At 44.5% G+C, this 16,196-nt stretch overlaps 1 protein-coding gene across 2 annotated transcripts in view; it reads left to right on the forward strand.

Annotated features, from left to right (window-relative positions):
* The first annotated feature begins 2,972 nt into the window (after positions 1-2,972).
* Positions 2,973-16,196, forward strand: part of LOC147626255 (protein CHAPERONE-LIKE PROTEIN OF POR1, chloroplastic-like) — a 37,866-nt gene continuing 24,642 nt past the window's right edge. For both annotated transcript variants that reach the window (XM_086816406.1, XM_086816405.1), the window contains exon 1: positions 2,973-3,722. In XM_086816406.1, the coding sequence (XP_086672532.1) occupies positions 3,330-3,722 (393 nt within the window). In that variant the 5' untranslated portion in view covers positions 2,973-3,329. The remainder of the gene's footprint in view (positions 3,723-16,196) is intronic.

Here is a 16,196-nt window from a genome sequence, read left to right on the forward strand (position 1 = left end):
AGGTGATTATGTACTTTTGAGAATTGAAAAACGTCGATTAAAGAGTGTGGAAAAATTCCCTGCAGTGAAGCTAGCGCCTAGATATTATGGGCCATTTAAAATCCTTCAAAAGATTAATGATGTGGCCTATAGACTAGAGATTTCATCTAATTGGAACATCCACAATTCTTTTCATATCCATCTCTTGAAACCTTTTCGAGGAATACTTCCTACTCACCCAACATATGAGGAACCACCTCTTATTGAAGGAGAGGAAGACGTATTAGTACCTGATGCTATCATTGACCAGGAGATAACAACAACAAGAACAGGTAATCAATACTTCAAGTATCTTTTGACTTTTAAGAATCATCCACAAGAAGATGCTAAATGGATGCTTGAGAAATTTTTCCGAGTTTACCCTGAAATTCTTCATTCTTTTCAAACCCAGCAAATCCGCAATTGAAGACAATTGCAAACTCAAGCAAGAGGGATGTCATGAGAATATATTTTAAGTCCTCTAGAAAAATATTATTTATCCCCTCTTGAGTAATTTGGGGACGCCTAGATTACTCTTGCGTCATGCCGGCTAGGTTAATATTGTGGGTGATACCACTATAAATATTAATACGTGCGGTATATGACGTATGTTTGAGGCCACCTATGATTATTTCAGTTAGGTTTGTATGGCAGGATGATTCCTGGGGTACTTACGCCTGGTAGTCATGAGTTGGTGATGATTGCCTGTTTAATATTTGTGGGATTAATTTAATAATTAATTGGGCTTATATTTTCAGGTGATGGAGACTATGGAAATTGAAGAGTTTACTTTGGAAGAAATGTCTTGGTTCATCACATTTTATTTTTGGCAAGCATACTAGCTTGTAACCTTATCAAATGATTTTTCCATTTTGAACTTTAGGAAAGATACATTTATTTATGTGGAATTTATTAAAGCATATGGCTTTACCCTAGTCCCAATTTGACACTCTATTTTTGTTAAAGAAGAGTGCCGTGCTCTCTAAAAAGCACATCTTGTATATTTTGGGGGCTATGGTCTAATTTTGGTGAAAAAGAAAGCTAATAAAGAAATACTCTTGTGTGGGGAGAGGCCACGCACAAGAGGGGGGAAGATTGCACCCAATATGGTCTTTTTGGAGCTAAGTATTTTTGTTTAAGTGTTTAATTTTTCAATTGATTTGATTTAGTTGGAGCTTACAAGCAATGGTTTTTATGATTGAATTAATTCTTTACTTTTCCACAATCAATTCCTAGAATAAGATTCCGGTTGCATCCACACCTATGTGCCTCTATTTTGAAAGGATGATCTACAACTATTGATGATGATCAAGTAATTTCTTGAGCACTTGTTCTTCTTGCAAGGACAAAGTCGATCTTACCTTTTTCAAGGTCACAATCGGCTAAATTACTTTGCTCAATTCTAGGTTATATACTAACATAAAACTAAACCCATAATTTGTTTATGAAGACAAGCCCTAGTAGAATTGTAAAAAGCCTATTTTTTCTTTGGAGGTTAGTTTGGCATTTCTTAGCAAGTCTAACATAAAATTTGGATTTAAAACAAGAACCATTTAGTTGCATGGTAATGATTGAGATTTCATGTATTTGATAACCTTATAACATGGCCCTACTACCCTAAAGTGGAATCACTAATTTGTCATACTTTGAGCTTCTACTACTGCCCTATTGAGTTGCGGTTCACTCAGCAAAGTGAGAAGGTGTTCACCCACTCTATCTTTAATCAACTCCTTAAATTGTTTTTCATAACCATTCACGAATAGGTGAAGCACGTAGCTAAGTTGTTCCATGATGTCTCTAACCTCAGACGTGCAACTCTACTTTGCATCTCAACAAAGTGAAGTGGGGCAAGTGGTGAAGGCTTGTCAGTTGACAAATTGAGATTAGTAGTTTGAACTTTAGCAGGCTCTCCATGCTCCTTACATGTTGTGTGTTTGTCTTGAGGTCATATCTTAAAAGGGCCTACCATGCTCATATCTTAAAAGGGCCTACCATGCTCCTCATCCGTGATGGCCCTAAGCCATACATGTTTTTCCAAATTCTTGTTAGTAATTGGGATGTGATATGGGCTTTCCTTTCGAGCGATGCACATTGCATGAAGATGAAATGAGTTGAGAATGGTGGGAATCACTACTTCTAAACCCATCCCTTCACTGACTTTGGTTAGATGAGGGTGGTGTGGCTGTCCAAGGTGTGTAGCCTGGTTGGTTAAGACTTCAGAGTCCCAAGTGGAGGCGATTGATGTAGCTACAAATGTGCTATGCAAGGGGGCAAGGGGAGGACCGCTTATGGGTGTGTGGGTAAAAATAAAGAGGGTTGATATACCCTCAATTCCCGGAGTGGGCCCCCCCAAAAAAAGATGAGTGTGGTGGCCAAGCCAACCTTTGCAACATGTTGGATAGATGAAGGAACAATCTACAAGCCAACTAGTAACAACACATGTTGGACAGATAAAGGAACAATCTACAAGGCAACTAGCAACAACATGTTGGACAGATAAAGGAACAATCTACAAGGCAACTAGTAACAACACATGCATATTGAGACAAAAACACATTGGGTGTAAAGCTCTTGTCAGAGTAAGTAAGAAAGAAAGGTATAGGCTCTTGAGTAGGAAAGTGAAGTCGACCACCTCGGGAGCTTTAAAAGCAAGCCATGACCTTGAGTGAGATCTTGTGTGCCCCCTTGTTTGTTTGCACTGAGAATCCCAAAAATTAGGGGAAATCTCTCCCACCCAAGCTCGTGGATAGGGAGTCTCCCATGTCCGTCTCCCCACCCACACATTGTACTCTAAGAGCCCAGGTTTGGGTTTCATACTTTGGGAGGGGTGAATGGGTGGGAGAAGGGGGGACCTTGACTTTATGTTGGGGGTAGTATGAACTCCCTTGAACATTAATGGGACCCCCTACGATGCTAATGACGTGGTTGTTTGAGTATCTTCTCAGCTTGCTCTTAATTCATAGAGAAGTTCGTTGATTGCTTGGTTGCGTTTCCTTGTGTTCTTTCATCCAGGGTTACGATCCCCAGTCTAAGCAGCATCCAACTTCATTTCGATCATCAAGGATCGATTTTCAGCTGATACCTGGAGATGGGCCTCAGTCAGTGATGGAGAAGAAGGGCTGTAGTGATTGCAAGTCATGCAATCTGCACTGCTAGGGCACCCAATCAGTTGTTCAGCGTGGGAGAATATCCCTAACCCTAAACCTAGCCAGATTCTACTCTGTGTGAAAACCAGGGGTTTTAACAGCCCTAAACCCTGCCTCGAACCAGCCTTAATCCCAACCGTACCTAGAGACAGTGTAAGACTGTGAATGGCTCCTTCTTTGGAACCCCTTCCATTCCGATCTTGTTCGTCCATAAGCTTCAATTCAGCTTCTGGGTCGCCCTCTCCTCTGCCTGCAAGCTTCCATGCTCGCCTTCAAGCCTCAAGAACTGGAAAGCCACAGTCTAGCCCCAAGCAGCAGCATGTAGGATGTTTCAGAACCATGAAATGGATGTCTTGGAGGCATGCCAGGCTCAGAGAGCTTGGAATTTTGCAGGTTTCAGCAAATTCTAAAGCAGAAGACCCCCTTCCTTCTGAAATGTCGTTGGAGAATGCTCTGCAGATCCTGGGAGTTGCAGAAGGAGCTTCTTTTGAAGAGATCCTGAGGGCTAAGAACAGCTTGCTTGGCAAACACAGTGGAGATCAAGAAGTTTCCTTGCAGGTTTGCAGATTTTAGCATTTTTCCTTCTTTTTTGGGAACAATTACTTTAAAAATAATCAGGTAGATTACCAGTGATACCTATTTCTAGAATGGTGAGGTGCGTGGTAGCACCATGGCATGTATCAAGTGTAGATGTACCAGCATGATTAGAAGCTGAATGATATCGCAAGAATCATTGTGATCTTCTCCATGATCAAGAACACCCAATCTTGATCTTTTTGTGACAGAACAAGATTGGCTTGCTGCTAGAAGTCCATCTCAATCATCTTTGTTGTAGTTAGAATTGTCACGTACATCCTGCACTTGCCATGGACATGACTGCATAGGAAAAGTGCAAGACCATGTGGTTGGATACATGGTCCCCTGTCCAGGGACATGTCAGCCAGTGTGCCACCATAGGTGTGTCAGTGTTAGTTGTGCACATCCCGCACATGTCAGTCATGATTGTCACACACACCAATGTAACCTTATTGAATGATGTATTGGTGTCCCGGGCACTTATTAGGCTAGTTGGCTGGGTGAACGCCCAGTCACATGTACCCATCTGAGGCAGGAAACTAGCAACACCCGGAGTGGGACTATGAAGGCTGAGGGGCCATGGGCTGATTTCATCCCATTTGCCAGGCCAAATGGAAGGGTAAAGAGGCCACAAGGGACGCGTAGGTATAGGTGCCCATCTTTGGGAGAACATGTGTAAAACGCAAAGTAAATATTATATTTGCTTTCCTCTTTTCAAGCTGGCCAGCCCCTACATGCAGTTGGCCAACCCCAACTGCTCCATACCCACTATATAAGGGTGCTCCACAATCCATTCCAGGCATCTGATATCTTTGCAAGAACCCACATGCTGGTGTACATGCCTCAGGCAGCCCACATAAAACACAAGGATTTCTAGTGCTTTTCATGTACAGACACAGCGCCATGGTGATTTGCAATTAGTTGGTTAAAATGTTATGTCACGGCCAGCAGGGTAAAGTGGAAATTGTTTTGGCCATTTTTCTAAGCAGGTACTAAATGATTCGTTTCCATTAGAGCCCATATGAAGTGGCTTTTGGGAGACCCTTCCATGGCATCTCATGTACTTGATGTTAAGCAGAAGGCCTACACATGGCAGGGCAACAAAGACCGGAGAGATGTTAAGTTTTTGGAAGGCGACTAGGTATATCTCCGAATTATGAAATTGAGGTTGAGGCGGGTGGCAAGCGATGCCCAAAGCTTTGTTACAAGAGTTTATTGCCATAGTGCATAGATTTGTCTACACATCCGTGAAATTGATGTCGTGTTGCAAACATAGCTAGATGCTAATTGGACAGGCTGGAGCATTGAAAATGGGTTGTAGCGCAGAGGATTTTTAGGCTTCTTAGATTTTTATTGATTTTCTCCAAGCTTTTTGAACACATACCTTTCTTGGACCTCATCTTCTCTACCTACCGACTTGCTCGTTCACAAGGCACGCTCTGATACCACTGTCAAATCCCCAAAGGATCTCCTCGTAGAACGCTCCCGGTTCGAGACTCGAAACCTGCAAACAAACAAATAAATAAGAAGGGGGTCAGGCCTGCATCCCCTTCTTGTTTGTTTGTTTGTTTGTTTGCAAGTTTCGAGTCTCGTACCAGAGCGTTCTACGAGGAGATCCTTTGGGGATTTGACAGTGGTATCAAGGCCCGAGAGGATAGCTTCGTGGCGGTATGGAACGTCGCGAGGTAGAGATTGGTCGGTACGTCAACCTAGATCCAGGCTCCAGACCATAGAGCTCTCACAAATTACGCGAGACTCTATATGACTAATGACTAACCTTGGCCACCCTTTTATAGGCTCTTGGCCGGTCATTGGACGTCCACACTTGGGCGCCCGCCCGTTAGTCTATCCCTAACTCAGCTCGCCAATCAGCCTGCCTAGCTCCAAGCTTCCCCAAACCTCGAAGCTGGTCTTGCGTGCGTGTAGCACACGGTAGATACACACTGTGCACATGACACACATTTACCGTTTTCCACCGCCCGTAGGTGCTTTTTTGTTATTTTAAAATCGCCCATACGCGATGCCTTTGAGGAAGCACCTTGTGGGGTTTTGAACCCAGGACCTCCTAGTCCTAGGCAAACACCTTCACCACTTGGCTATCACCTCATTGGCATATTTTGCACTTTTTTTCTGTTGAATAGAATGAAGAATGAGATGATTTTAGACAATGGCTGAGGGCTGTTGAAACCGGCCTCTGGTAGAAACCAAAGTGCGGTAGACTAGCAGTCACCCAATCCAATTGTAGTCCAGCTAATAAACAAATAAACAGGAGCTAGAGTGCTCCAAAACAAGAAAGAGAACGACACCTGTTGGCCCCAAAGCTTGGCGCCCCTTTTGGTATTTCTTTATTCAATTTCAATGGAAAAGATTTAGATGATTACAACATGGCCATCCATGGCTCGTATGTCTGCAAGTCCAATCTGCCAATCCTCAGGACCTCTTAGCATAGAGGTTACACAGCCTTGTGTCCCAAGAACACCACACTGTTATCTCCTCTAATCTGCTAAGTCTGTACATCATCCTAAGGCCTTAGATATACATCTGACTGAACCATGCACGTAGCCATAAACTCAGCCATGAAAACAGTCCACAAACTCATCCAAATCAGCCCACAATCTTGTCTTGTTTCCACCCTCTGAATTGCCAAACCCTTCCTCTCACAAAGGGCTAGAGAGAACCACTCTAGAACAGTCTTGAGCCAGTGAAAAGAGAGACTCCATATGACATCACCTGCAGTCCCACTTGCTCACAAAGAGAGAGAAACTTACAGTCTTTATGTCGCTTTCCACAAGAGAGAAAAGACACGAGGAAAAGCCCCGTACTGTCCTGTGACATGTCCTCTTGTCTTGCAGTCGGGAGAGAGAGAGAACCAGTGAGAGAATCTGTAGGTGCCTGTATGCTCTGCAGCCAGCACAGCCAACCAATCTTCCAGGACCTAAAGAGGAAGAGAGAGAGAGAGTAATAGACCTGTGTCTCTGCCCTGTAGCGCCACACAGCAGCCTCTGTTCTCTGCAGCACAGCCCGACAGTACCTCTATACTCTGCAGTACAGCCCGGCTGTACCTCCTTCCAAGAAGGAATTCGTGACCAGCAGGGTGGAGCTCCTCCTGACTGTTTTTCCAGGTCTCCAATCAGCGCTGCCTGCCTGTAGTCTCTCCAAAAGCAAGCATAAGAGAGGCGCAGCCCTGCAGCCCTGTTTGTATGCGTTTTTTTTAGAAAATTCCCCTTCCAACCTGCGCTGCCTGCCAGCCTCACTTTTCCCAAAAGCAAGTTAGAGAGAGAGAGAGGTGTTGGGGTAAAGGCATTATGCCCACCCTTGTAGTGTGTACAAGCCCATAAGTTATAGTACATAGTACACTTAGTACTTTTAATGTACTAAGTGCACTATGTGTACTAGTGCAAATATACATGTGTGATAGGGACTCACACTTGATGAGTTGACTTATCCCCACAACTCTCTCTCTCTCCCCCTTCTTCTCTGTGTGTTTGTCTCTCACATGAAACCCTAATTCTCCCATTCAACTGGTATCAGAGCCACGGTTGTGTCCGTGTGTGTGCAGGTGTACGGAGTCATCTTCATCGCGAAGAAGAAGCTCGGCTATGGAGCCTTGAGCTTGGCACGAGCAGAGGAGCTTTGTGGTGCTCAACAAGGAGCACATGCGCTGCAAACAAACAGGCTGTCGTGTTGGGCGCTGCAAGACAGTGAGAGGCGGCAGCAACAAACAGGCTGGCGGAGCTTCGCTCGAGCTGCTGGTAAAAAGGCGAAGGCGGCGGCAACATTGAGGTGCCTTCACAGACAGACTGGACTCGGCCTCGCGAGTGTTGCCCGCATCGCAGCTGGCTTCTGTGCTGCCCGTGGCTGTAATCGATTCGCTTGTCGTTTCGGCTTCCAAGCTCCTGCATCGCGAGCCCAATTGCTTGCACGTGGCCGTGGAGCCCACCTGCTCTGTGGTCTTTGTGGGCGACCTGCATGGCCAATTCCATGATTTCGTCCATCTCCTCGACATGGCGGGCCCCCTTCGCCCTCCCGCATCTTCGTGTTCAATGGAGACTACGTCGACCGCGGCGCTTGGGGTCTCGAGACCTTCCTTTTGCTTCTAGCTTGGAAGGTAGTAGCTTGATTGGAGCAGCCATCAAAGCTCTCCAAGGATCACCTCCAAGAACCTGCACAGCAGTAGCATCATCAGCACGACTCCTCCCTTTCTGCAACATTAATCAGAAAATTTCAGAGGTAGATGCTTCAAATTTTTTTTTGGGACTTGCAATTGAGCAGGTACAGGTGCCAAATTGCTAAAATTTTGAGCAAAATTGGCAAAATTGGGTGACATTATTCACATTCAGGATCAATTTGCAGGAAATTGGATGTCAAAATTTGGGGCCGTAATTGTGCAATTGGGCATTCATACATGCTGTATGATGTGAGCAATCTCACATTCGGGCCTAAATTGCAGGAAATTGCATTGCAGATCAAAGGGCTTTTGTGCCGATTGCATTGATTTGCATGCAGGCACTCGCATTTGATGCTTTGGGCAATGTGTTGATGCCTGTCAAGCACTCAATGTGCCTGTAAATCAAGGGGCTTTTATGTATTGGATGTATATGTGGCCAGGGGGAAGCATTGTGAAGACTCTGGATGCCTTCATGTGCATTAATGTACTATGTATGATCAGAAATTGATCTTGAATCAAGGGGCTTTTCAAGATTTTATGCTCGTTGAGCTTGGCAAAGCAGCAGGCAAGACTTTTATGCCTTGAATCCTCAGAAATCCACTTGCAGTCAAGGGGCTTTTGCCCAATTTTTGGTCGGGACTGTTGTATGCAGTGGTGGGGACTGTAAAAGTCTGATTTTCACTCATTTGGACAGCCAGGAGAGCATTTATTGCTGCTGTACTTGTCGGTACAGATTTGGTACAACTTTGTACAAGTTTTGGCATGGCTGTACATTGATTTGAGTGAAGAAAAGACTCATTTTCAGCTGCTGTACTTGCCGGTACAGATTTGGTACATCATTGGTGAGCACTTGGTACTGTTGTACAGTACTTTTGAAGGGGAACAGAGCACATCTAAGGTGCTGTCCTAAATCTGCAGCAACCAGATTTTGGTGATTTTATCACATACAGTGGGAGTAGGGTTGCATTTGTGCTTCCGCAGTGGGAGATAAACTTTGGAAGAACAACTGTGAGTACTTTGTGTGCTTTTGGTGCAGTGTTTGCACATTTTGCAGGGAGTCAAGCATTGACAGGTTGCATATTGCTATGGCAACCACAGGTGAGAGCTCTTCATTGCTTCACATCAAGAAGCTTGAAGGCTCACATAATTATGACATTTGGCAAACCCAGTGCTATAATGTGTTGCTCCAGAAGAAGCAGCACAAGCCCATCAAAGAAAGGGGTGTAACGCCCGCTTCTCTTACTGTTGAAGAATGGGAAGATATGGATGAGCTGGCAAGATCTACTATCATGTTGTTTGTGTCAGACTCTTTACTTTTCAGCATTCGTGAAGAGAAGACAGCTTGGGGAATGTGGCAAAGATTGCAGGACTTGTATGCCCAGCAAAGTGCCTCAAGCAAAGTGTATTGGTTGAAGAATCTCATAGGTCTTCAAATGAAGGAAGGGGCGTCTATGGCAGCCCATCTAAATGAGTTTAATGGTATTGTCAGCCAGGTAATCAATCAAAAGTTGGCAATGGACGATGAGTTCAAAGCCACCTTTCTTTTATGCACTTTGCCAGAGAGTTGGGACACATTGAGGACAGCCACTAGCAGTTCGAATGCTATGCTGTCATATGCAGATGTTGAGGGTGCTCTTCTTCAAGAAGAGATGAACAGAAAGAATAACTCTGTTGGAAAGTCCAATGCAATGAATGCACGTGGGAGATCCTAGCAAAGGGGTAAAAGCCAAGAACGGGGAAGGAGCAAGTCCCGCTCCAAAAAGGACTTGGAATGCCATTATTGTGGCAAGAAGGGACATATCAAAAAGCAATGCTACCAATGGAAAAATGATCAAAAGGAAAAGGGAAAAGGCAAAGACAAAGACAAAGATGAAGCCAAAGATGTAAAGCCAAAGGGCAAAAGTGGAGTCAAGATTGAAGAAGTCAATGTGTCACATGTAGGTGACAGTGATGATGAAGTCCTATTCACATCTTCACTTGATGCCCATTCACTACTTGCAGGACATGGACATGGTATGCACTCATGGATCATTGATTCAAGTGCCTCCTTTCATGTCAGAGGTTGCAGAGACTTATTTGTCAGGTATACTGCTGGTGGCAATGAAGGAGTAGTTTATTTGGGTGACAACCATGCATGCAAGATTCTTGGCAGAGGTGATGTGAGGCTTGTGTTTTCAGATGGCTCACAGCTTATGCTCCATGATGTCAGGCATGTGCCTGAGATCAAGAAGAACCTGCTTTCTACTGGACAGCTTGATGATGTTGATTATGTTACCACATTTGGTCATGGAAAGTGGAAGATTAGTAAGGGCTCACTGGTTGTTGCCAGAGGCTCTAAGGTGGACACTCTTTACTTCATGCATGCAGGTGTTTGTCACCATGCTAATGTAAATGCAACCGAGCTGCCGGAAATCTCTATGTGGCATAGCCGGTTGGGACACATGAGTGTCAAAGGAATGGAGCAATTGTCTCATTTTGGTTACTTGCCTTCTCTAAAGTTTTCAAGTTTTCAGTTTTGTGAGCATTGTATATATGGCAGGCAACTCCAGTGCCCCCACAAGAAAGCTCTTGGACAGAAAGATGCTCAGTTAGAGCTTGTGCATACAGATGTATGTGAGATGCCTCAGCTTTCTTTGGGAGGAGCAAAATATTTTGTGTCTTTTATTGATGATGCCACACGCAAGGTGTGGGTTTATCCTCTTCATTTGAAGGGTGATACATTCTCAGTGTTTCAGAAGTTTGTTGCTCATGTTGAGAATCAAACTGGCAAAACACTGAAGTCTTTGCGTTCCGACAATGGTGGAGAGTATATGTCCAAACAGTTTCAGGACTTTTGTGATGCTAAAGGCATCAAGAGGGAGCTCTCTACTCCTTATGATCCTCCACAAAACGGGACAGCAGAGAGGATAAACAGGACCATTCAGGAGAAGGTCCGTTCTATGTTGTCACATGCTGCGTTACCTCATGGTTTTTGGGCTGAAGCTGTTATGACAGCCGTTCATCTTATAAACAGGTCACCTAACACGAGGCTTGGTGGGAAAGTGCCAGAGGAAGTATGGACAGGGAAGCCTCCGTCCTACAAGCACTTGAGAGTGTTTGGTTGCGTTGCGTACGTGCACATACGCAGGGAAATGCGCACCAAACTTGATCCTAAGTCTCACAAATGCATATTCCTAGGATATGGTGACAGAGGTGAAATGGGGTATAGACTTTGGGATCCAGTGAATAGAAAGATTATACGCAGCAATGATGTCATTTTTGATGAAACATGCATGTATAAGGAGCCTGCAAGGCAACAGGAGCCTGGCAGAGTCATCTTTGATGATGATGGACATCATGGACAACAACCAAGGGCTGTAAATCAGCCATTACAGCAGCAAAACCAGCCCTTAAATGGTGCTGAAAATGGTCCAAATGGACAGCCAGAGATGGCAGAAGATATCCCTATGGATATACCACAGTTAGAGGAGATACCGGGCATGATATTTCAACCTTATGGCATGGAACAGGAGCCACCAATAGGTGATATGCAGGCTGGACAGCAACCTGCAAATGATGGTCATTGGGTACGGAGGTCCACAAGACCCTCTAGAGCCCCTGACAGGTTTGTTCCAGGGGTTGATTACTTGATGCTCACTGACTGTGGGGAGCCCTCATGTTATAAGGAGGCTTTACAGAGGGCAGACAAGGCTCTTTGGGAGTGTGCTATGAAGTCAGAGATGGATTCTTTGCACAAAAATGGAACATGGAAGTTGGTGCATTTGCCTACAGGCAAGAAGGTTTTGCCATGCAAGTGGGTTTACAGGCTCAAAGTTGCACCTGATGCAAAGCCAAGATACAAAGCCAGGTTAGTGGCTAAGGGCTTCAAGCAGGAATATGGTGTGGACTTTGATGAGATCTTCTCTCCAGTGGTCAAAATGACCACACTTAGAGCTGTATTAGCTTTGGTTGCACATGATGATCTGGATTTGATTCAGATGGATGTGAAGACTGCTTTTCTTCACGGTGATCTCCATGAGGAGATATATATGCAACAGCCAGAGGGTTATGCAGTGAATGGAAAGGAGAAGCTTGTATGCAAGCTGAAAAAGAGTCTTTATGGGCTCAAACAGGCACCAAGGGAATGGTATCATAAATTTGATACATTCATGAAATCCCAGGATTTCAGGAGAAGTGACATAGATCACTGCTTATACACCAAGAAAGCTTTGGATGGCAGTCTATTGATCCTCATCTTGTATGTTGATGATATGTTGATTGCCGGAAAATCTCGTAAAGAGATGGATGCCTTGAAGAAGAGGCTGCATCAGACCTTTGATATGAAGGATTTGGGGGATGCAAATCACATTTTGGGTATGCGGATACTTCGGGACAGAAATCAGCATGTGTTGTATTTGTCTCAGAAGGAATACATTGGCAAAGTTTTGCAGAGGTTCAATATGGATGGGGGGAAGAAGACTAGTACTCCTTTGCCTCCATATGTGAAACTCAATGCTATGGACAGCCCACAGTCGGATAGTGACAAGGCTGATATGGCCAAGATTCCGTATGCTTCAGCTTGTGGCAGTCTCATGTATGCCATGGTTGCTACTAGACCGGACATTGCATTTGCAGTGGGAGTGGTTTCTAGATACATGGCCAAACCTGGCAAGAAGCATTGGGAAGCAGTGAAGGGTGTCATGAGATACCTAAAGGGCACACAGGATATGTGCATTTGCTTTGGCAAATAGGATGCATTAGTGCATGGCTACACGGATTCGGATTATGCCGGTCATCCAGATAACCGGAAGTCTACTACCGGTTATGTGTTTACATTCACAGGAGGTGCTGTGTCATGGATATCCAGGATGCAGAAGTGCACTGCCTTATCTACTACAAAGGCCGAGTATATTGCAGCCACAGAGGCTTGCAAGGAGGCATTATGGCTATCTCGGTTAGTGGTTGATTTGGGTTATACAGGGGATATTCCATTGTTGCATTGTGACAATCAGAGTGCCATCCAGTTGGCAAAGAACCCTGTCTTTCATGTAAAGACGAAGCATGTGGATGTGAAGTATCACTTCATCAGAGAGGTGATAGAGAACAAGCAAATTCAGCTTGTTAAGATTCATACGGATGACAACCCGGCTGATCTGTTAACAAAGAGTCTGCCTCCGGAGCGGTTTGCTCATTGCAGACACTTGATGGGCATTGGATGAGGCCAATTTCAGCCTTGATATGGCCTTGTATATTATTATGTACATGCTGATTTTTCTTTTCCTTCATTTAAGGGCACTTTGCCTTTAAGTGGGAGGTTGTTGGGGTAAAGGCATTATGCCCACCCTTGTAGTGTGTACAAGCCCATAAGTTATAGTACATAGTACACTTAGTACTTTTAATGTACTAAGTGCACTATGTGTACTAGTGCAAATATACATGTGTGATAGGGGAGTCACACACTCACACTTGATGAGTTGACTTATCCCCACAACTCTCTCTCTCTCTCCCTTCTTCTCTGTGTGTTTGTCTCTCACATGAAACCCTAATTCTCCCATTCAAGAGGGAGGCGTGTACTCCAAAAGTGGAGTAGCCCCCCCCCTCCATATTTATCCTAGGGGCCCTTAAAGCTATTAAAACTTTCCTAGAGGCCACTTATGGTTTTTAAAACCTACCTAGGGGCCACCCAAGGTTATAAACCTTATGAACTTTAAAACTTTCCTAGAGGCCACTTATGGTTTTTAAAACCTACCTAGGGGCCACCCAAGGTTATAAACCTTATGAACTTTAATCCCTTGGTCCCCCTTCACACTTGGGGTTGTCCACACATGTTACCTTTTTGTCCGGCCACCCAAGTATGAATCTTAAAATTTTTATCTTGCTCACCGACCACCATGCTCACACTTGTGCTGCACCCATTTCAGAGAGTCATGACATACCCCTCTCTTGAAAAATGGCGAGCGTCCTCGATTGCAATCTGGTGATACAGCAAGACATCCAAGTGGAACCACACTGATAACAAAGTCTGCCCGATACAGTAAGATATCAGCCATGTGATCCAACTAAAAGTGAAATGTACAATATGGCAAGATTAGTGTCCCAATCTCTCTAAGCCACGCATATGTAACAACATTCACTGCAAACCAATGGTGTAGTAATAGTCCAAGTTGTATACCACTGTGAACCATACACAACCACAACATCCAATGTGACTAGTACACATATATCATAGAAGTCCCATAAGCAGATGTACTGTCAGCTGTCAGTACCTTCGGGTGAGACAAAAGCTGCACCAAGCGACCTCTAGATGTCATCTAAGCTTGTATGTATCAAGGGAGCAGAGGTGCTACCCCCCTCTTGAGCATCAGGCAATGCTCTAGACCCATGCTCTGTTGAACCTGAATGAACCGTAGCAAGAGTCCGCTCCAACTCAAAGGCATCGAGATAAAACTACAATACCTGAGGTGAATTTGCTAAGTCACCCTCCTCCATCCACTTCGCATCCATCGGTGAATAGTTCTTGAACTTCACAAGGTAGCGACGGGAAACTTTACCTCGCACCTTTCTTTCCTTATGTGCCAGTATCTACTTTGGGAATAAGAACCTCATCAAGTTCCTGAACTTCCGGCTGAGCCTCATGTGATACATCCTCAGGCACATCCCCACGGAAAGGTCTAAGTAGACTCACATGAAATGCATTGTGAATCCTCCAGTGATCGAGTAGCTTCAAACGATAGGCCACCTCACCAATCTTTTCCAAAACCTGAAAAGGTCCATAATAGCGCATGCTCAACTTAGGGAATAAGCGCTCTTTATCCTTCATCTTTTTGAGCCTAGCTTTCTCAAATCGCAAAAGAACCCAATCACCCAATGCAAACTCTAATGCATGCCTGTATAACGGTCTGCTGCTTTCTTTTGCTTTTGCTGAGTCTTTTGGAGTGCCAACTTAACTCTCCTATAAGCTTCATCCATGTTCTCCACATATTGGTCAGCCTTAAAGATCTTATCCTTTGTGTGCAAAATGGGTCCTCCTTCCACAATCTCAAAAGGCGCCTTGTCCGTCGAGGTATGGATGGTGTTGTTATAAGTGAACTCCACCAAAGGAAGATACTTTTCCCATTGTTGCTTGTGCTCTGACACACAACACTTGAGAAGATCTAACACTGTGGAATTAGCCTCTTCCGACTGCCCATCTGTTTGTGGATGAAACGATGATGAAAACTTGAGAGTTGTATCCATGTTGTCAAACAACCCTCTCCAAAATAAACTCGTCATCCGTGGATCACGGTCACTAATGATAGACGAGGGCATGCCATGATACTTGAAGATGTTCGCTATGAACAACTTCACCATGTGATCAACGTTGATCTTCTTACGCACGGGAATGAAATGAGCTAAACCTGCATATGATAGTCCAAATGCCATCATTCCCCGTTTGTGTCCTCGGAAGATCAAATATAAAATCCATGGCAATGCTCTCCCATGGTCTATCTGGAATAGGTAAAGGCTGAAGTAACCTTGGTGTCTTGTGACGGTCATACTTCACCTTCTAACATACGATGCATTGCCTAACAAAAGCATCAACGTCTGCTCTCAAGGTCGGCCAATAAAATAAAGCCTCAACTGCCTTTACCGTGGCGTCAATACCTCTATGACCTGCATACGGCGGAGCATGACTTTCAATCATAACCTTGAGTCGTAACTGCCTGGTAACACAGTCTACCATGCATCAACAAAAAGCCATCCCTGAGAGTATAATGATCATGCCGCAGACCCTCAGACATCTGATCATAGACCCTTCCAAGATCCTCATCGTGGGTATACTGCTCTTTTATCTCATCAAGCTCATGATGATAAGCAAGTGAAACTGCTGAGACCTGTGGCTTGCGTGACAAAGCATTTGCCACAACATTCTTTTTGCCTTCCACATGTACAATCTGAAAGTGGAACATAGACAAAAAGTTGGCCCATCTCATATGCTTCTCAGAAAGTTTAGTTTGCGTGAGGAAATAACGCAAGGTTTGATGATCTGTCTGTACAGTGAAATCAGACCCAAGCAAATAGTGTTTCCATGTAGAAAGAGCATGAATTACAGCCAACATCTCTTTCTCATAAACCTGAAAATGCTTCTCGGCATCGTCAAAATCCCATAGGATCTCCTCGTAGAACGCTCCTGGTACGAGACTCTAAACCTGCGAACAAACCAAACAAATAAGAAGGGGGTGTAGGCCTGACTCACCTCCCAACCACGACAGCCGTGGGCAAGCCCAGAAGACTTGGCTGTCCCCACCGAGCCTTGAGCTGAGCTAACT

The sequence above is a fragment of the Cibotium barometz genome, chromosome 22 (assembly GCF_041138505.1).
Source record: "Cibotium barometz isolate CiBa-2024 chromosome 22, ASM4113850v1, whole genome shotgun sequence".
Lineage (NCBI taxonomy): Eukaryota > Viridiplantae > Streptophyta > Polypodiopsida > Cyatheales > Cibotiaceae > Cibotium > Cibotium barometz.